Here is a 23,428-nt window from a genome sequence, read left to right as displayed (position 1 = left end):
CAACTAAACAATTAAACAATTAAACAATTAAACAATTAAACAATTAAACAATTAAACAATTAAACAATTAAACAATTAAACAATTAAACAATTAAACAATTAAACAATTAAACAATTAAACAATTAAACAATTAAACAATTAAACAATTAAACAATTAAACAATTAAACAATTAAACAATTAAACAATTAAACAATTAAACAATTAAACAATTAAACAATTAAACAATTAAACAATTAAACAATTAAACAATTAAACAATTAAACAATTAAACAATTAAACAATTAAACAATTAAACAATTAAACAATTAAACAATTAAACAATTAAACAATTAAACAATTAAACAATTGCCCATTTGTATTTGATGTTTTGTAACAACTCCTTCAAAATATTGTTCATAAATCAAGGAGAAAAAGAAAATTGTTCTAATTCATCTTCACTTTTTTTTGACAAAGTTTATATTGATAGGTTTTTATTTTGATGGAGCAATGGTGATATTACATCTGAGAATGGGATTTTATGTGTGCCACTTTCGATGCCTTTTTTTTAGTCTAGGTAATATTACATCATATTAAAGATAATATTATACATTAGAAGATTACTCCTTTCAAAATTGAGCAATTCCAGCTCAAATCGGGATTTTTTCTGGTACTTTTGTACCCGACCCTCTCCGATTTCAATGAAACTTTGTACACATGTTATCCTGGGCCTATATAAGCCATTTTTGTGTATATGGAGCTAATAGTACTCGAAAATAGCATTTGAGAAGGGCGTAAGGTATTTAAATATTTTTGTATTTTGTAATTTAAAAATTACTGTATCTCTAAGCCGTTGTGTCGTATCAAAAAGTGGTCAAAGACAAACTTGTAGGAAATTTTGACGGGCTTTCTGAAAAAAAAAATACACTGAAACAAAAATACACGCCACACCTATGAGATTTTTTGATTTTTAAGTCTAAAACTTAAATTTAAAGGTGATATCACGATTTTTTTTCGTTCAAAAGTTTTGAGGAAATAGCCTTAAATGTTACCAAAAGACTGACGAAAAATGCAGGATGGTGTGTCTCTTCTAAAAAAATTCAAAATCATTTACTAAAACTGTTTTTTTGAAAAGTGGTCTAAACGCCAAAATTTTTAAAAACCAGTAGTGGAGATCGATTTTCCAGACAATTTTACATAAAAGTCTCCATATTGACCATTTTCCTATGTCCAATCCTTGGGAAGATACAGCGGTTTTAAAAATAAAAATGTTGAAAAAACGGGTTTTTTGGTGGTTTTTGGCAATTTCTATATGACAGACTTGGTTTTTCAGTCTAGTAAATATTTTTACCGGAAAGATCGTCCAATTTCCCATAAGTTTGCCTTTGGCAGCATTTTAATTGGATGTAAGGGCTTACAGATATAAGCTTAATTGCATTGCTAATAACTGAAAATAGAATATTTTTTTCAGTGTGGTAGAAACCAGGACAGTAAATTTGCAGTGATACAATTTGGAACAGTTTATTCATGACTGAGTGAAGCCAATATTAGAAATTTAACCGGACTCAACATCAAATCAAATAAATATTGAACAGTCCATTCAAAATTACAAAATTTACTCACTTTTCTGCACAAACAATTTCGGCAAACACAGCAAGAAGACACATTCATGGGAGGGGATGTCATGCCAAAAGAAGCCATCGTGTGTGTTCCTTGTTCAACCGCTTTTTGGGGGGTAAAATCCCGCGAAAAATTTATGACTAAGAGCAAACACAATCATCAATGAATCATTCCCAATTCTTGACTTATCCATTCTTACGTCTTTTCCTCCATGGGTGAGCGTCCCGTCATCGGGGAATTTTGTTCTGAACCCAAAGTAAACACACCAGAACTCTCCAAGAACCTTCAATTTTACGCCCATGACGAAGAGAGTAAGCCCGATTTGCGCAAAATGTGCTGCACACGCCGGTAGGCCTCCAGGGCACAGACGTCAATTTCTGCGTTTGAGGAATTTCGAAATTTTGTATGCAAAACACGTGTCCCGACCTCGCCCTTGCTTGTTCCGCGGAATTCTTGAATGGACTTATAATGCGAGTGCGGTGTGATCGTTAAATTGGCGTATCGAGCTTTTACAATCCTTTTAGTGCTTCTTAAAACCGATCATTAAGTGTTACGCGGTGTTATTTGGAGTTCTTACAATCGAACATTTAAGGAAATATGGCACATGACATCGATTTCGTGATCGTGAGGAAATGCTTTGACGCATGTTTTTGGTCGAAGATCGTAAAATTGTTACTGCTGGACTTCCTGTTTTTTTTACGAAATAACATTGAAAGTGTTTGACACTTTCACCTCGTAAAATTATTGCAAATCAAAATCTTTAAGTTAATTTAAACTTTCAAGCTATAAAATCGAATTGAAGACTCACAAGAATTCCATAACCTTTCCCAACGAGTCGTTTACTGTTAGCCAGTCTGGGCTGAGCCGAACCGCATTATAACTGTCAGTCAACTTAATCACCTATTGAAATCGAAATATTTGGGAGCGAGTTCTTAAGCAACCGATCATTGTTGGGTGTGGCCGGATTAAATATGCTAGATTTGTACGTCATCACTGAGCTATGTTTGCCGTTTGAACCTTTTGTTTTATTTTCAAATTTTGTTTGCCAAATTTTGCGTTGTAGCAATTGATCGCCAAAATTTATAGGACCTTTTAATTGTATTGTGTTTTGCTTTTTCTCAAATCCTTCAAAACACTCATCAAAGTTTTAAAATATTGAGTACACGTTAAAAAAAATCATTGTGGTTGTAGTTTGGTTGAGCGTTTTAGCAGAATGCATTACTATGAATACAAAGAGTCGATTCGTTCCATTTGTGTTTTTGTTAGGGTCTATATAGCAGAATTAAAAGGAACAACTCGTCCCTTTGTATTCATTAAAAAAATCGTGTATAATTTTACTTCTGACAATGTGTAATTTAACTACTTTTAAGTCTAAAATGAGGTACATTATAAAAGAAGCAGTATTCAACCATCCAAAATTAAACCTTTCAATTTTACATATTTTCTTACTGTGCAGAATAAATGTTTAAAACTTGTTTTGATAATAAGTTTTTCATTTCCATATTTCCTTGGCCACGATGTTGGTATTGGCTCTATTTATTACAAAGTTCTTAAATATATTTACTGATTTTTCAATTACCTTCATCAAAAATCTTTTTCAATATACCTCAAAACTTCAAGCTTTATGCACGACTTTGAAGCTCGCATCTTCAATAAATTTCAGCAGCCAACTGCAGCAATTCCATTTGAATAGTAAAACCAAAAAAAAATTCTCCGATGAGGCTCAAAAATTTTCTAGAGTTTCCTTGCCCAAAAGTTTAAGAGTTTTAAAAATGTGATAGAGTGTAAAAAATGTATGTTAAATTAAAACATAAACTATTAGAATTTATTGTAGAGTATTTTTTATTTAAAAAAGCTTTCTATTCTGGATACTCATCTTATTAAGAAATTTGTTTAAAACTTGTTTCAATGATTTCGTCGAAGTTTAACATAAATTTGGCCAAAAGATCATGATTTAATTACTCCCTTTTTGCTAAGAGTCGCAACAAAAATCTATAACTTTATCTTAGCTCATTTTGATTATTGTAGTTTGTCTTCATTTTAAGTCATGAATATATAAATAATCGTTTTTTTATTATTATTTTTTTCAGGTCACGGTGAGTCAGCTAAACCCTCTTTTTCACAATTCATGTAAACATGGTAAGTGTTCTTCAGATACTCAACTGATGAATTTATCTACGATTAGCTTATATCCTAAATGGTATATATAGACAATCTAAAATCATACAAAAACGTTCTTCAAATTTGGGAAATTTTTATTTAATTCCTTTGGGCATCTATTACTGACTCATAATCATTTCGTCCTTTGATTACTGCTTTTTTGAATAAAATATTTGATTCTTAACCAAGGAAGCTTCTATCAAAAAGTTTGAAAAATAATTGTTTGTACAGTGGGAATAGATAATTTGGATATTAATATTAATATTTTTTGCTTTTGTCAAAAATATGAAATTTTCCTGTAAATCCACAAATTTCTAAAATATTTGGCTATTTTTTTCTTGATTTAATGAATTTAACTTTTAACTAATTTAATTCAGGTCAAACTATTTCACACCGTCCGAGGGTCAATAAATAGGTCAAATATTGATACTAATCACAACCAAACTTCGATTTTCAACTCAGTCAGCGCCCAACACTACTGCCGCTTGAAAAGAGCAAACAAACCGTTCTCAAAATCGTTTAGCTTCCAGCTTGGAGACCCCCTTTTAACAAGTGGCCACGCAAATTGGCCCCAAGCGACAGACCGCGCGCGGTAAGATCGAAGATCAATAAAACGTTTCAAGTCATTGGTATTCGAGCGGTGCGGTCATGTCCAACCGTGTCCTACAGTGGTCGAAAAGTAGTGGCCATTTTAGGGGGCCGAAAAATTTTGGACAATCAGCGTACCGGCACTCAAATATGGTTGCCCGTGAAGCTTGGTTTAAAATTTTTATTTAAGTCTAAACAGGTGCCACAATGACTTGTGTTATAGGCTCAGGTGAGGGGATTTTGACATACTTTTGACAGCAAAAACAGAACAATTCCATTCGAAAGTTTTTTAGAGGTACATAAACGTTGTTATGTCATAAAGTTTGATAAAAATCAATTAATTAAAAAAAAAACAATTCCAACACAAAGTAAATGGGACAATGTGGAATTAAAAAAAAATCTAAAGTTGTAAACAACAGTCTATCCTGTTGTTCCAAGGGTAAACATGAACTGACGTGAGCAGGACATACTGATGTTTACATTCCATTTACATTGTTTTGCCTGAATTTGAAAAGAATAATCTATTATTCATTCAGAATTATTCAATATCAATTGCATCTCAATTTATTCTTGTTTTAAACGCAGCAAAAAAACCCTGCCACATCGAAGGTTAACCGTCAAAATCAATGCACAAAGCAAATCAAATCTTTTGATTTTGGTCAAGCCCCTCAGTAAGTGATAACAGCAAATCAAACCAAACGAGAGGTCTGTTATTATCCATCGCTAGTGCAGCTTGCTCTCTGTAGAGGTGTAGACTGAATATTTACTTAGAATTTTGTTTTTCTTTCAAATTCTATTTTCAATCATGAATAGATGATTTTTGTTGCTCAGAGCTTACGAATAGCACACTGAGCGCAAGTCCTACCTAAAAGTTTAATTTAATCGGCTTTTTTTTTTCTTAACTTTTTGCCTTCCTCACTGATGAAGGCTATAATCCTGCTCTAAAATTGAACTTTTTATAAAAAGCTCGAAAACCCACCTTGATGTATACATATCGACTCAGAATCGAAAACTGAACAAATGCCTGTGTGTATGTGTGTGTGTATGTGTGTGTGTATATGTGTGTGTATGTGTGTGTGTATGTGTGTGGGTATGTGTGTGGGTATGTGTGTGTGTATGCGTGTGTGTATGTGACCAATAATGTCACGCAGTTTTCTCAGCACTGGCTGAACCGATTTTGACCAAACTAGTCGCATTCGACTTGGTTTAGGGTCCCATACGGTGCTATTGAATTGTTTGAAGTTTCGATAAGTAGTTCAAAAGTTATGTATAAAAATGTGTTTTCGCATATTTTCGGAAGATGAATAAATGGCAGTAAACTGAACTAAACATCATCATGTTATACATCGTTATTTAGGTAATTGAAAGACCTTTCCAACGAATCTACAACATTGAAGATCTGGCAACCCTGTCTCGAGTTATAACCACTTAAGTGATATTTATGTACTTTTTTGTAGCCGGATCTCATTTAAATGTATGTAAACAATGTCCGGATCCATCATCCGACCCATCGTTGGTTAGGTAATTGCAATACCTTTCCAACGAATCTACAACATTGAAGATCTGGCAACCCTGTCTCGAGTTATATACACTTAAGTGATATTTATGTACTTTTTTTGTAGCCGGATCTCATTTAAATGTATGTAAACAATGTCCGGATCCATCATCCGACCCATCGTTGGTTAGGTAATTGAAAGACCTTTCCAACGAATCTACAACATTGAAGATCTGGCTACCCTGTCTCGAGTTCTGACCACTTAAGTGATATTTGTATACTTTTTTGAAGCCGGATCTCTCTTAAATGTATGTAAACAATGTCCGGATCCATCATCCGACCCATCGTTGGTTAGGTAATCGAAAGACCTTTCCAACGAGTCCAAAACATTGAAGATCTCGCAACCCTGTCTCGAGATATCCCGTCTTAAATGATATTTATGTACTTTTTTGTAGCCGGATCTCATTTAAATGTATGTAAACAATGTCCGGATCCATCATCCGACCCATCGTTGGTTAGGTAATTGCAATACCTTTCCAACGAATCTACAACATTGAAGATCTGGCAACCCTGTCTCGAGTTATATACACTTAAGTGATATTTATGTACTTTTTTTGTAGCCGGATCTCATTTAAATGTATGTAAACAATGTCCGGATCCATCATCCGACCCATCGTTGGTTAGGTAATCGAAAGACCTTTCCAACGAGTCCAAAACATTGAAGATCTCGCAACCCTGTCTCGAGATATCCCGTCTTAAATGATATTTATGTACTTTTTTGTAGCCGGATCTCATTTAAATGTATGTAAACAATGTCCGGATCCATCATCCGACCCATCGTTGATTAGGTAATCGAAAGACCTTTCGAACGAGTCCACAACATTGAAGATCTGGAAACCCTGTCTCGAGTTCTTTTTTTGTAGCTGGATCTCATTTAAATGTATGTAAACATTGTCCGGATCCATCATCCGACCCATCGTTGGTTAGGTAATTGAAAGACCTTTCCAACGAGTCCAAAACATTAAAGATCTGGCAACCCTGTCTCGAGTTCTGACCACTTAGATTGCCACTTATATTATCACCCATTGTTGGAAAAGAGTGAGGAAGGCACCAACCACATAGGTGGATTAAGTTAGTTTTTTTATTAGGTCCTTTTAGGTGCTGTGACCAGGTTGGGACCAAGGATCAGTATAACAATATATAATAACAAAAAAAAAACTCTTTAAATTCCATTCTTGGAGATCATGTAACTGACGAGGGTTACTTGGTCCAAGCGGGTCTTGCAGGTCTTGAACCTGCCGATGTACTCGGAGAAAATCCCCCACAGCTCAGCCGAACTGTAGAGTACCTCCCCGGCTTCCTTCTCCGTGGCTCCACCGTCTCGGGGGCCACCTTGGCTGCTTCCTGCGGGACGAGGGCGATCCTTGGATTTTCCGTCCGGAACTGCGCCCGGCAACGGAGGGAACTCCGCCGGCGTAAACGCCGGAACTGCTGGACTCTGCTTCTCCGCCTTCCTTGCCGGCGGTTTCGGATTCGACGCCTGCTGGCGCCTCCGGATGAAGTCCGCACGCTTAGGGCAGCTGCGGTCCGTGGCTTCGTGGGCTCCAGAGCAGTTGGCACACCGCTTCGGCTCGGCTTCTTGGACTTTGCACTCGTCCGTCTTGTGGGGACCCCCACAGTTGTTGCACCTGCCTTTCAGGTGTTCCTGGTTCCATGACCCAGCTGCAAGCAGTTCCTGCACTGGGTCACGTTCGGCCGCTTGTTCCGGTAGGCCTCCCACCGGATGATAGTGCTTGCCACAACTTTCATTGCAGAGAGCTTCTTCAGATTGGTGTAATTTAATCGGCTTGTTTCGTCTAGATTTAAGCCTCTATGGTTATACTCCGACAGAATCGGACAGGAACATTTGCTTACAAAGTTAATTGTTAACCAGTCAGCCACGGCCGCTCATAGTTGACCCAATGTCGGATCATGCTCTCAAAATCATCAAATCTTTTGCAAACCCAGTTGCCCCAGCAAGCTGACGGCAGGGAAGAAAAACGACACTTTGATTAATTTATGACTGGTGGAGTGACACTCCCACCAAGCCAGTGCAGCTAGTGAATGAATGCTTGCACTAATTGAAAGGATATCTTGAAAATCTGCGCCGCCTCGCGATACCGCGGAAGCAAACCAATATGCGACAATTTTATAATAAAAATAAAAGGGGGTAAAATGACAACGTATCGCGCTTACGGAATGCACATTCCGGGCGCCTTTTAGCTACTGAAGATATGTTTGAAAGGATAGGGTAGAGTGACATAAATTTGACAGATTTTTGAGCAAATTATATTTTTTTTCAAAGCTTTTCCTGTTTCATACTGCCTAGAAAATGATGTAAAAATTTGACAACAAATACATTTTTAACTGATTGATGCCTGTTTTGGTGGATTCTTATTTGAACCGAAATCGAAAATACTGGGCATCGGCGATCATATTTCACTGCCATATTGCCTGGGTGCGCGAGCTCACGGCACAGAACTCCAGCGAAATGTCTGTAATGGCAGCAAAAAACGGTCAACGTTGGTGCAGCAAATGAATTTGCAACGGATGCAATTTTATACGGTCCCGGCGCGGTCATGTTCAAATGAACTGCGCTCGGTTAAGATATGGTTGAAGTTTTTTCTCTCTCTCTCTCTCTATCATAAACAGAGGGTAATGCAAATAAGGAAGCCTTCAGGGTGACAGAGTTTCATAAATCACTTTGCTTGTTACAGTTTTGTACAGCTTGTCACGAGATTTGAGATCAGAATTGGCTGAAGAGTCTATTTGTCTGGGGAGTTGTATCATAAATTCTCTAAGAATTTAGACTGTCTGTTTAATCATTAAGCCGAGACTTACATGATTCAGTAAAGTAGTTTCTTTGGTGTCTTTAAAGCTACAATGCAGGATTCACTTTAATTTAACAACAAATGTTTAATTGTGTTTTTTCTTAAAGAATTTCCCACATCAATTCAGCGAGGTCAAATCGAGATTTATGATACCAATTAACAGAAGTTAACAAGCTTTGCCATATATCTTACCACTCAACTGTTCGAACCATTCAAAAGGGCCGACCGTTTGAAAGTGGTGACACACCTTCCTCGAGACAGTCGCGTGGAGACACTCCCCAAGAATCGAACGCAACCCGGTGACCTTCCGGTTGTCTCCAAACAAATCATTCGGACCTGTCAACAAACGGTAAACAAATCGCTGTAAATAATGTATGCAATTTTCAAACTAACGTTCGAATTGTGTGTGTGGGGGGGATAAATATTTGTACTACTTGGCGGTTGGCAGTAGTTTGAAGAACCTCCCTGAACCTTTGAGATGTGTGAACTCTCGTCGGTCGCTACTGGAGGCATGCAAGAAACTGCTAGTACATACTAGTACCAGTACCAGTGATGTATGCGCGTTTCTCAATTGAATCAATTGATTTTCTTCCAGCTGTACTGCACTGGCTGACTAGCTGTGGGGTGAAGAATGCAATTATGCAATTAATTAACAAGCAATGCAATTCAGAGCGCGATTACGGGTGGGAGGTGTCCACTTGTAACGATGGGGATAATTTATTGGCACTTGAACGAAGTTGTTTAGGGAGTAGGGGGATAATCCTCTTCAGAAAAATATCTGCATAGGTAGACATTTTTCCAAGAAGTTTAGAAACAAATTAGGCTTTATTACAAATAGATTATTGTTAAATAACATAATTTTTGTAACTTTGCAGGGACTTTGAGAAGAGTTGTTCTTAAAAGTAAAAAAGACAATCACTGTTTTACTTTTCAATACAAGTGCTGAAAAGCTTATACCACCCATATGAATGTTGAAAAGTAGAACTTTTCAACTCTTGTAGCGAAATGTATTACCATTTGATTCTGTTATGTTTGGTGAAGAAAAGAAGGCCGTTTCGTCATTCGAGGAAGACAAGTAAAGTAGGCAATTTTAAAACGAAATTGCGGTAACTAGGAACTAGGATTTCAAATACCGTAAAACGGAGTGACTTTGATGGCCAGGATGACTTTGATAGGCTTGAAATTTTTCAGCAAAATGAAGAGTACAAATTAAACACCCAAGGAATGCTATGGAATCATACTGACCACGATAAAGAAGTGTTGAAAGTACTTCAAGAAAAAGTTTTCATAAAATTTTGAAAAGTTCAAATAGTTAGTTAACTATAATTAAGATAAAGTTGATGAATATCATTATTTAAATATTCTAAAAGTGTCATGATTTTCTCAATGAACTTGATTTCGAACCGAAAAACGGAATGCATTTTTGGATTATTTGTACAATTTTCCGCTAGGAGAAGTTAAAATATGTTTGTAAATAGTAAACATTATGTGCTTTTGAAATAAAATTCAAAAAGAATCTTCAAATCTTCATTTTCAGTAGACCAAGGTTCATATCAAATGTGAAAACTTTTGATTCGCGCTTTGAGTTCAGTTTAAAATGCAATATGAATCGATAATTTTATAAACAACACTACCGTCAGTGGGGGTGACATTGGGTCTGGGGGGTGAGATTGGGTCAAAGTGATTTTTTACGGTTTTCACCATTTCTTAGATTCTTCTCAATTAAACTGAATTCTGTTAAAAGGGTTGTGTATCAGACATCTTAAGATGACTTCGCTGAAAAAATCTCGTTCCTAGAGCAAATCCTGTTATTCAGACAGCTGTCTAAAGTTGAGGTACGTTTTTGGCCAAAAATGACCTCTTGAAAAATCATTTTTCTAAAAATTTTGTTGGGATTGCTCAAAAACTACCCAAATGTTTGAAAATCTCCACTTCAAACATTGTAGCATGTCAATACGATTCCCTCGAACAAGCAACACTGTTGGATGACTTGTTTTTACCATATCGTTGTATTTGAGCATCATTTTAGTTTCATTTGACCCAATGTCACCCCCTCTAAGGGGTGAGATTGGGTCAATTTTCAAACTATTGGCATTTAAGGTAGTGTTCATCAAAATCCACCATATTTTGGGAAAATGTTAGTACACTATCTAAGAACAAATCTACGTTGGAAGATTTTCGATGTTATTTAAATTGTTTTTGTTATTAAGTAATTACGAGAGGTGTGTCGTTTTTTGACCCATAGTCACCCCCACTGACGGTAGTTTTAATGAATTTTAGGCAAAATTGTGATTTTTTACCATTTAACCTGAAATTTATATATATTTTGTAAAAAAGCATATAAATTTAATTGACTAAATATAAATTTGATTTTTTTTTTCAACATTAGCGATGGTAAATTTAACGTAAAAATAAAATTTGAACACCTTAACGGTGCACATCAGCCAGAGCTTTTGCATTCAGATTTTTGTTACAGACATTTTAGTATCTTCAAAACTACGGGTACTATCGAAATATTTTTTATTCATCCCCTAAAGTACTGGCCACAAAGTAATTTACGACAAAATTTGACTAATTCTACAATTCCGTTGTTCGAGGAGTGGGTCCGGAAGTTTGACAATTTTGGAATAAGAAGACAACAACTTCCTTCGTTGCTGTGCACCCTTAAATCTGATTTTAAGAAGAAAAACTATGACATTCAATATAACCCTGAAATTTAAAATAAGATTTTTGAACGCAACTATTTTTTAAGTATTATTGAAAAAACTTTTTTCAAAAATAATTCGTAGACCACACGTCACACAATTAATTGTGTGACCTTTCCTAGTACATGTTTAAAAAAAATAATTGAGAGAGACTTGAGAAAACCCTTAAAAATTGGAATATATTCCAAAAATAAATTGCAATCCTATCAAAGCCACCACGGTTTACGGTACTGCAAAAATACTCTCTTTTCGTCGATATTTGCAGCCAGGAAAAAAATCGAATCGAGTTTCTTATGAACTGATTTTTATCGACGGTCACTTCGATGTTGACAAGAATAGAGTCGGCTTTGCCGAAGAAGGCAAGTCGATCAGACATTAGCTTGCTTACAATCCATATTTAAGTAACGTTTTTTAATGTTTATTGACATTAAAATGTAAATTTTCTTAATTGAAGTGCACTTTGTCAATTGACTATCAAACACTTCTTTTCTTTATTGACAATAAATTTATTCCAGCTCTTCTCACTCTCGTAAATAAAGAACTTAAAGAGCATCCAATATTCCCTTTGAAGGAAATGAACATGCGGGAATCGCACACACATTTCAATGAAACTGAATAAAGTGCGTTTATTTTTGGGGGAGAAAGCGGGAATTTGTACTACTTCGATGTGTTAGAATGCCGGCAGCTCGTTGACAAATATGGGACACGTGCCGACATAGTTTTGCGCGCCGTTTTGCATTTATGCTCGCATATGGAAATGGTTGAAATGAAGGGGATATTATGACGAGGCAAAGATTCATGGAAAACTTAGCTTATTTTGGGGGTGGTTTTATATGAGGGTGCGTTCTGCATAATTTGGCTATGCTGCGTGACAATAGATTTATGCTGCCAAGAAAGTTGCATGCATGAAGTCACTTTAAGATTGTTTTCGATCGATATTGTTGCTAATGTGGAAATCAAGAAAACAAAAGTTTTGGGCGTCATCTAGAAAAGTTTTCCAAACTATATCCAAATAATCAATATTTTCTTGTGTTTCCGCAGTTGTTTTTCCTTGTTGTTCCCCATTAAACATGATCAGATAGTAACTGTTCCACCCCAGCAAATGGTCAAGTAGAACGAATGTCCTACTTCTTAGTTCGCCCAGCAATCCTAAGGCGCGACCTCGAAAGGTGTTTTCTGTAGCTTCCCAGTGTAGATTTGTACCGGTAACTATCAACGCGATAACAAGGAAGCAAAACACCATTTCTAGAAGCCGTGGGCCACTCCTTGCAAGTTTTCCCTCCTTCACGGGATGGTGACTCATATAAATCTTTACCGCCCCATAAACACCAACGTTTTTGTGTGTGTGTGTGTCTGTGCGTGGAAAACCGGGCCATACCAACCCCCTTAACTCACTCGACATTATGATGATGTTATGGTTTGGTGGGTGAAGGTTAGCCTGGTGGCGCTAACGATCCGTGCCCGTGTTTGCACACATACTTCGAGAAGGGACAGGAAGAACTAGGACGACGACGACAACGGCCACGATGAAATGGGAACGTTGAAGTAAAATGTCAACATTTTCGAATACTTTCCGTGGAATGGCGAATCTACTTTCTTCCTGGAAATTTCCCTTTCATTAGAGGTTCAAGACTTGACGAGAAAAAGTTCACCTGTTTTGATCGAAAAGTCCATAGCTGTATGCATAAAGTTGCTCCTCAAGCTGAAGGTTGCTCATGTAAAGTGCATTAAATCGTGCAATAAAATCAGATACTGGAGGAAAAGTAGCTCAACCATTTTACGATTATTGGTTTTCACGGCTCCTGGTGGGAAATAAAACATTCATTAGCATCGAACCATTAGCTGCCACCTTTAAAAACCAGTTAAATTCTAATGACTTCGATTGCAACAGATCATTATATCAAAAACAAAGCTGAGCGTCTTTTATAGTTTTATTCTACTAAAACTACTTTTTCTACAGCAATTAAAGAGAAGTTACGTTCTAGATTTCAATTGATTTATTTATTATTTTGAGACAGCTGAATACAAAAAATAACAATAAATTATGTATTTATTTGAGTTGCAGGATTAGTTCTCATCTTAAAAGGTTTATGAACCTGCTTTTTTTGGGACAAATATGGGCGAGTTTTTGATCAACATCCTTTTAATATAAGTCTTTTATTCAACGCAATTGTTAACCAACAATAAAGGGGTAATTCTCTACCAACTCACACGAAATCTTGACCCCTCAGTAATTTGCGTGAAACTTTGTCCTAAGGGGTAACTTTTGTCCCTAATCACAAATCCGCGGTCCGTTTTTTGATATCTCGTGACCGAGTCGCGGTATGACCCCTTCCCTTTTTTGAACATGCGAAAAAAGAGGTGTTTTTCAATAATTTGCAGCCTTAAACGGTGATGAGATAGAATTTGGTGTCAAAGGGACTTTTATGTGAAATTGTACGTCCGCTTTGATGGCGTACTCAGAATTCTGAAAAAAACGTATTTTTCATCGAAAAAACATTAAAAAAGTTTAAACATCGTATTCGTGATCAGGAACAAAAGTTACCTCTTAGGAGAAAGTTTCACGTAAATCGAAGAAGGGTCGGGGCAACTGCTGTGTGAGTTGGCGGAGAATTACCCAAAGGTAAACTTACATGGGTAATTCTCCGCCAACTCACACAGCAGTTGCCCCGACCCCTCGTCGATTTGCGTGAAACTTTGTCCTAAGGGGTAACTTTTGTCGATCACGAATGTCCGGATATCGTGACATGGCGGTCCTTCCATTTTTACATGCGAGGTGTTTTCAATAATTTGCAGCCGGAAACGGTGATGAGATAGAAATTTGTCAAGGGATTTATGTAAAATTAGACGCCCGATTTGATGGCGTAATCAGAATTCCGAAAAACGTATTTTTCATCGAAAAAACACTAAAAGTTTTAAAATTTTCCGTTACTCGACTGTAAAAATTTTGGAACATGTTTTATGGGAAATTTACTTTCGAATCTACATTGTCCCAGAAGGGTCATTTTTCATTTAGAACAAAATTTTTCATTTTAAAATTTCGTGTTTTTCTACTTTGCAGAGAATACGTTCTAGAGCAGACAATTACAAAAATTTTGATATGTATATAAGGGGTTTGCTTATAAACATCACAAGTTATCACGATTTTACGAAAAAAGTTTTAAAAAGTTGGTCGTCATCGATCATGGCCGTTCATGGTCACCCGCGACAGACACGGACGACGAAACAAAGAGAAACGCAAAAGTAACTTTTTCAAAACTTTTTCGTAAAATCGCGATAACTTGTGATGTTTATAAGCAAACCCCTAATGTCTATATATCAAAATTTTTGTAATTGTCTGCTCTACAACTTTGTAGAACATTGTTACACTCTAAAAATAACCCTGCAAAGTTAGAAAAACACGAAATTTTAAAATGAAAAATTTTGTTCTAAATGAAAAAATGACCCTTCTGGGACAATGTAGATTCGAAAAGTACATTAAATTTCCCATAAAATGACATGTTCCAAAAATTTTTACAGTCGAGTAACGGAAAATGGGAGAATTTTTAAAACTTTTTATTGTTTTTTCGATGAAAATACGTTTTTCGGAATTCTGAGTACGTCATCAAATCGGGCGTCTAATTTTACATAAAAGTCCCTTTGATGCCAAATTTCTATCTCATCACCGTTTCAGGCTGCAAATTATTGAAAAACACCTCTTTTTTCGCATGTTCAAAAATGGAAGGGGTCGTACCGCCCCTCCGTCACGAGATATCAAAAAACGGACCTCGGATTCGTGATCAGGGACAAAAGTTACCCCTTAGGACAAAGTTTCACGCAAATCGAAGAGGGGTCGGGGCAACTTTTCCCGATTTCGTGTGAGTTGGTAGAGAATTACCCACATTTGTTTATCAACAATTCGTTATGTTATTATGTTATAAATGTTTCATATAATTTTAGTAAACTATTATACAAAATATGCGTATTTTAATGCAGAAAATGTAATATTATCTTGCAGGTTTGTTTATAATCAATGTCACAAAACCGGAATTATCATCAAAAAAAATTGAAAATTGTTCACATTTTGATATCTACAATCGCGATACACAACTCACTTCAGCAAATTTGTTCTTCAAAAAGTTAGTAACAAAGCAAAATTATAAGTTTTTGCATTGCACAGTGGTCGGAAATGCAAATTTAGCAGAAATAATTTATTTCCGCTTCAGGGATGCATTTATGAGCTTCGGTGTCTAAGAAGCATTTGTTAAGAATAAAATTCTACATCTTTTGGTCAAAACGATATTAGAGTGGTCCAACAATTTCTAATATTTTCAAAAACTATCTTCGCTTCTAGATGAGATAGCGGTATACTTTCTTCGGCAGTAGAGTAGAGTAGTCATCAATGAGACACGGGGAACAATGATAAAATGGCTCTCACAAGTCGTAGTTTCAACCAATCAGGCTCATATTTGGGGGAAAGGTGTGTCTACTGGATACACGTCTGCCATTATAGTGGCTTTGGTTATGGACGCTCCCTTGAAATGTTATTCATAAATGTTTGATTCTGGGGTGTAAAAGTAAATTATGGACAAAAAATACTTTTTCGCTCGTAGGCTGCCATTAACACCAACACTAATATTTCTTCAAATTTCTTTCGACGTTCCATAGGGATTGAGATGGGCTACAATGTCCTTTCATTAGGTTTGGCCAAAATTTAGAATATACCCAGTATCCAGGACTGTCTCATTGTTCCCCACTCATTTCAGCTCATGGGTAACAATGAGACTCTTTGATTTTTCTTCATTAAACTTTTCAATATCTATGGAAATCTTTCAAAACATGAATTAAAAATGATTTTTGGCATATTTATAGAGTTTTAACTTCATTTAACCAAAAATACAAAGTTATTTGGTATAAATATACGAATTTTACAAAATTTAAATACTTTTTAGTATAACTTTTGTTAATTAAAGTTTCATTGTAATTATAATTGTAATTTTATTGAAACGATATCCTGTTAGTTTACACTGTATATCATGTTGGCAAAATTGCTCTAAAATGTTCAAGGCAAGTCACCTGCAATGGAACAATACAAAAACATGATGTTTTACTAGAAAAATCTTGATTTTCGTAGTGTGTCTCATTGTTCCCCAGCTGTCTCATTGTTCCTGCCAAGTGCGTCTACAATGAGGCAGTTGAATAACTCTGGCTGTAGATGTCGGATCGATCTCATATTTTGGTCAATGTTAGAACACATTAAAAGAAAGAAAATGCAACAAAAAGCTCATTAAAACATGCTGATGAAAAAACGCGAAAAATCTTTGAAAGTTGAAAACCAAAAGTGTCTCATTGATGACTACCCTACCCTTTTGTAGTACTAGCCATTTCAAACAACTTTGTCGAGGACACCAAATCTTTATCTCTTAATCTGATCATTCTACAGCATTTTATATGAAAAGCAGTAGGGTGGCCCATCAAAAAAGTGTTTTTATTGCGTAACATTTTTTTTATTATTTTTGGCAATTTTGGTGCCTTCGGGACATATTTTTTAAAGTTGTTAATAGGCCTTTTTCAAATGCTTGTATCTTTTCGAGGGGGACACAAAAAAATACGCTCCGTAGTGCATCTGAAAGCTTAGAACTTCTTCTTTAATATGAATAAGTTATTTAAAAGAGTTTTTTTTTTCAAACCCAAGTTACAGCGATGTAAAAATGGAAAAATGGAAAGAAATTTCAATCTTGTCATGCTATTTTTAAACACCCTTAAAATTGCTGTAAGTCCTAAGTCCTACAACTGGCCGAATTGATTTCAGATCAAAATGCGTTTGACACACGTACATAGCCGAGTACTGTAAACATTTTTAATAATATTTCGGGACTCCAGCAACCAAATTCAATCAAGCTTCGGGACAATGCACAGAATGGTCAATAAGGTGACAAGAAAAATTTAAAATTTCGGAAAATTGCAAGAGATACCCCCTGGATCGATTCTTTAGGCAAAAACAAGTAACTGTGCCAATTTTGAGCCAAATCGGTTAAGGCTAAGGGGTCGTTTTTCATCGTTGAAGGTTATAGGGGGAAAATCGCAAAAATGTATGGGGAAAAACATCGCTTCAGGATTTTTGCAGCAGGAGGCGCAGGTCTCGCCCAAAATTGTCCAAAATTGAGAGTCAACCAAACAAAACGTGTTTGTTATTGTTTGCATTGCTTGCTCAAGTTTTTTTGGTTATTCAAGGTCAAACATTAAAACGCGTTTTTCTCAGAACGTCAAAAAACCAACGTGCGACAAGATAGCACCACAACATCCACTTGACACTATTTTTGTCAGATAAAATTTCAAATTATTTTTGAAAATTATGCTACTCTACTTCTTGGCGATAAAAGATTTTGCAAGTCATAGTTTAAGCATTTGAATGCAAAATGTGTTTTAAAATGTATTTTAAAAATCTTGAACATAACTCACATCAAACAATTTTTGTTACTCTAAAATCCACTCAAATAATGGCGACCATCAATCGTTCTCAATATACGAAGCATGCCAGCCAATTAATTATGCCATTACCGTGGCCCACAAAATCCAAGCATAATATAGTGCTAATCCGGGAACAAATGTCCATTCATCCCACGCGCGCCATCGCATCTCTTTACAACTTTATTATCGCCGAACCATTACTGTTTTGTGATATTATTATTGAATTAGCCGGCGGCGTGTCGTCCAAACACAATCGTTCACTCTGTTCTGCCTTTATACGAACGCGTTTAGAATTTGCTTCGCCAAAGCTGCTTTGTAACCTACAAAATGGTGTTGTGCCCGATTTGGCTTGGACTCCTCCGGGGCATTGTGTGTCGAAATTTCCCAATTTGAATCATTTCAGCAACCTTGATTTGAGTTAGTTCAATGGCTGACAACCACGTGACTCAAGACACTTGCTTTGCGGTATCAATCAAGCATCAGCGCGACAAATCCAACCTCCAACAGTGATCCTCGTCATTATGTTGATATAAACCTTTCGAGGTCAACCTAACGCGCGTACGTCAACGCTCAGCGTGAAGCTCAATGATGTCATCCCTTTGACGAGCGTTAGGGTAAACTCTGAATGGTTTTGCCAGTAATCAGTTGGTGGTGCAAAATAGATGCTATTTGTGAATGGAAAAGTTCTCAGCGAAAACTACTAAAATATACAAAAATGAACCACGAATTAGTTAAAAACTTTTTCTAAAGTTGACATAGATTGTATGCTTAATAGAGAATTTAGAAAGTCTTTGTATCAATATCAAGTTATTTGTTTGATTTTTCAAGTATACGTGATAAAATTTTGCTAAAAAGTCAAAGCCCAAAATTTAAGGAATATTTAAAATGATTATAGTACAAAAACTTAATATAAATTTTTGAAAAAGGTCCAATAAACAAATTTTTAATTTTTGCTTTTTGGCTGTTTTGAAACCGCCTATAGTCATAGAATTTTAAAAATCCCAAAAAGCAAAAAAAAATGTATTGTTTGCTTAATTGACCTTTAAAAAAATCCAGGTTTGTTCTATTTATAAAAAAAAATCAGAAAACAACAGACTTCGTTGAGAACCCCTCACAAGTTTAGCATTATACAGCTTGCGGAAGGGCCGAATGTCAACCAGATGTGGCACGAAAGAGAGCTGTCCAAGCCCAGCATTAATGCAACGTTGAAAAAAAAAACCCGCAGATTGACTGCTTGATGGCCGCCGTCGCATAAATTGATCAGACGCTTTGCATTATTGCCCGATGATGTCAGCGAAAACCCATTTCGTCTAACAAATTGTCCACGGCGCATAGACAGTTATGGTGGGGGAGTGGGGTGATTTTATTGCATATATTTCCACCCAACCCGTGTGGATCAATCGGACCGCGCACTGGACTCACAATCCAGAGGTTGCTGGTTCGAATCCCGCGGCGGGCGCTCTCAAAATTCTAAGAGTAAAGATGGGTATCCGGCGCCGTCGCTCCGTGCCGTACTCAAACACTTAGGAGCCCAGGGCGGCGAAGTCCTTTTAGTTAAAAGGAAGACACTAGTGGTTGGTACTAGCAATGGTGGCCGACAGCTATAAAGTCAACTTCGTTTTTTTTTTCCACCCAACTTCCTTGCCTGATTTATGCTGCGTACACTCGTGCAACGGTATTTAGCCTCTGTGCCAAATTTGAGCTAAATTGATCACAATTAGCCTAATGAGATCTGGGTTTAAGTTGGAACGAAAAACATCGCATTGTTTCGTCTCTAGATGACACTGTACAAGGTCAAGATCTTCAAATGGAAGATAGTATATGAAAGCTAATACTAACAAACAAATTTAATTGAAAAATTTGAAAACAATTCAAATTGATCTATCAAAGCTAGATGCGATGCGATGATTTATTTCTTATATCATCGCATCGCTTATAACTCTACTGACTTTCATCGAATCGATTTTAATCCTTCGACAAAGTTTTTCAACATACAAATTCCTTCAAAAATGACATTGTTTTGTGACGGTTTGACCAAACCAATGCTCCAACTACACAAATTGTGATGCGATGTTTAGTTCTGGTCACTCTAACCTCCATCATAAAAGACTAAAAATCGCGTTCTACTCTCCAAACGATCATCCATCACTGGGAATGGCCGCGGCTTTGACTCAAGCCACCATTGATTGGGACCCCAAAACTTGGCGAAGAAGAAGAAGGAGGAAAGGAGGAAGTTTTATTTATTTTGGGAGCCAACAATGCGCGTTATACAAATGGCGAAACAAGGCATTAATGTCAGATTTGGACGGTGATACAAACATGTTAATCCAAATTGTTAGCTCCCGAGAGGGGTGGCGATTATCACATAGGTGGAACTCCATACAACTTGTTAGCTCAAAAAGTGGGACGATTGTTCAGTTCTGTCACTGGTATAGTGGAAATTTGTCCACGCTTGTCACAGCCTACTCAGCATCAACAACTGTAAAATTTGAATCTATAGACGTATCCAGTTTGAAATGGCCGCTAGGTGGCCAATGGTGTTAGAAATGACAGCTTCCATGTATTTGAAAAAGGGAGCTCAGGAAAATTCAATTTTTAAGCAATAAAATGATTATTTATGATAAAAGTATTGATTGATTAGGTGCACAAAATGTGTCTAGAATATTATTTAAATAAAAACTGTTCGAAAAATTTGCAATTGAGATAAGTACACCATTCGATTCAGCAGGAATTTTGGGCACCAAAAATATATAGTTTTCATATGTTAAGTGTTTTATTTTAGAAGAAAATTGACAAAAAGTATGAAAATCGAGACATTTAGTATGGGAGCTGTCAAATCTCTCACCATCAAAAAGCAGCGTTGAGCTTTCGCTGGATTTGTCTATTATACCTCTTGCAAATTGACAGATCAAAACACGTATACCACTTGTATGTTGACAGAAGCTTGCATTACAGCGATCAATCGTACGGAAATATAAAGTTGGAAAAACATGAGAGTTTTCACTAAAACTCGCACAAAAGTACCATGCGTAATTCAAGCATTCATTCATTAAATGAAGGAGTTTATGTTGCTTTGGTGACGCGATTTCTTTGCTAATGATTCAATTTGTATGCTCTTCCTCAACAATTAAAGCTCTCCCTCGTGATTCACTGATGGACGATTGGTTAATGACGTCGTTGATTTGAAAATTGAGAGGAACAGATTTTAGAGCTACAAATCTCCTCCTCTTTCCATATTTTTGTTCGATGTCAAAGAATTCAAGCCATGCACTACCTAAATACCTGTTTGCAATCGAATAAAACGGAGAACCATGATATCTGAAAATGTAGTTTTTAATGCACAGTTTTTCCGGCATTTTGGAGCAGGAAACGTAAAAGAATCGCAAAAACAAACGGCCAACGCGAGAGGTGAAACGAAAATTCAAATCATGGAGTGCTGCGATTTTGTTTACTTGAGGCAATTTTTCAGTATACCAGTTTTGATTGGACGAGGGGTCAATGCATATTTCATGTAGCCGGTGTATGATTAAATAAAATTATCAACTAAGATTTAACTTAAAACATTAGAAGTATTATTTAAAAAAAAGGATCGAAAAGGATAAAATTTGGAATATAAGAAAACTGGCTAGAAAATTAACATTTGGTTGTGAGTGATACAATTGCATATTCCGGCATTGCAACGTCACGAAATTTTACACTTTTTTGCGAAATATTTCTCGTATGATATTAAAATCAGTTCCAAATATAAATTTGTTTTACATTCGGATTGGAAATTGAATTGGAAGTCTTTTTTAAGTCGAACTTTTCATTTGCCACATCGATCACTCCGTGACGTTGCAACGGAGTGAGAAATAATTAAAATGTAAGACCTATCAGTCATAACGGGTCGTTTTTGTCGCTAGAGAATGTATCATATGTATGTACCATAAAATTACGAAAAACATCTCGAACAATATTATGAACAACAATCGAACAAATAATATTCTGCGCTACTATATGCGTTCTTAAGAGATTGGGCACAGATGAAAAAGAAAATAGACTTAGAATAAAATTGTGATCAACAAATGGGATTAAATTGAAATAAAATAAGAATTACTCACTATCTACATCTACTGACAATAATTATTAGAATCTACAGAACAACGACAACATCAAGGGATGTGTACTGCCGTTCTACGCATAATTGTCCCATGTTAGTTTTGGAGGATTTTGACTTTATGATATTTTTAAGTTAAGTTTGATGTGTATTTTAAGAAAAACACATAAAATCTGGAACTTTGTTCGGAAACTCATTAAAAACAACACCAAGTCTGTTGGTCCCATCGTTACACTTCTAAGCATAATAGTCCCACCAAGTATTTTCTTACACGGAATCATTAGTTTTACTAAGCATTATGTCTTGTTTACCTGTTGTATAGCAAAAGAAACTTGCTAACTGGGGTGATTAGGGACACATAGGGCGAATAGGAACCCACGGGACAATTATGCGTAGAAACACAGAACTCTGTAGACAAAATTCAATCGCGTTTTTCTCAGTTGCCCTTTTTTGAACATGGGACAATTATGCGTAGAACGGCAGTGTATGTGTGTGAGAAATTGTCCAAGGCATTGAGCACATTGAAATCAATCATCGTAATCGACTATGAAATTATTTGGCTGGCCGGAAACATTGTTTCAAATGAGGCAAGTTTTGTAAAAAAAGTTCTGTTGAAAATGCTGTTTAAGTTTAATTGCACGCCAAATTACTGCTAAGTCAACATTATGTTCTCGATGGAAATAAATGCTGTTATCATAATTAAAAATAATTTTCCACTTTTTATGACTTTATGAAATTCAAAATATTCTAATTACATGCACTATGGACGACCCACCGATGCAAAACTGTCATAAAAACTTGTCGAAAAGTTGGAGCTCTCCACCGCTAGAGGCAGCACCGTGCATATCCCCGTTTTTGAACCTCAAGTTCCACGGATGTGCGATTATTCTACCGGCGTGTCGTGCCGCCGAGATTTGTGAACAGCGGCCGTTTAATAATGCATTAGACGTTTTGTTCCGGGTGTTTGGACGGCCGATTTGATCAGGAGGAATGATACACTTGGAATTTTTGAAGTATTCGAATGGTTGAAGTCTTTGTTCAAAAATATTGCCAAAAGTTTTGAAGTCATAGAATTTCATGGAATTCCGAGGCATCGTTTCAACAAGTCTGGATTTTTTGAAAAGGTCCAATAAACCAAATTTTCAGTTTTTGCTTTTTGGGTGTTTTTTAACATCCCTGACTCAAGGCGGTTTCAAAAACACCCAAAAAGCAAAAACTGGAAATTTGGTTTATTGGACCTTTTAAAAAACATCATTACTACATTATTCTTCACTAGTACCCTTTTATTCAATATTTATTTGAATGTTTAGTTTGCAATTTTTACTATTCGTTTTCTCAGTTGTTTTCCCCTTTAAATAAAGTCGATGAAATTTAATTATTGACAATCCTAATAAAAGTTTAATCTTTACCTTCAACTGCTTAGCTTGACCTGTTTGCGACTCAAATTCTATTTTCTACTTCTAATT

The 23,428-nt window shown here is 36.1% G+C and overlaps 1 protein-coding gene across 4 annotated transcripts in view; it reads left to right on the top strand.

The window, feature by feature from the left end:
* LOC6042460 (neurotrimin) overlaps positions 1-23,428 on the top strand; it is a 119,576-nt gene that overhangs the window by 51,843 nt on the left and 44,305 nt on the right. For all 4 annotated transcript variants that reach the window (XM_038258199.1, XM_038258200.1, XM_038258201.1 and 1 more), the window contains exon 3: positions 3,689-3,694. In XM_038258199.1, coding sequence (XP_038114127.1) covers positions 3,689-3,694 — 6 coding nt within the window. The remainder of the gene's footprint in view (positions 1-3,688; positions 3,695-23,428) is intronic.

Source organism: Culex quinquefasciatus, chromosome 2 (genome assembly GCF_015732765.1).
Source record: "Culex quinquefasciatus strain JHB chromosome 2, VPISU_Cqui_1.0_pri_paternal, whole genome shotgun sequence".
Classification (NCBI taxonomy): domain Eukaryota; kingdom Metazoa; phylum Arthropoda; class Insecta; order Diptera; family Culicidae; genus Culex; species Culex quinquefasciatus.
The sequence above is the reverse complement of the archived record's forward strand: the minus strand, read 5'-3'. Positions and strand labels throughout refer to the sequence as shown.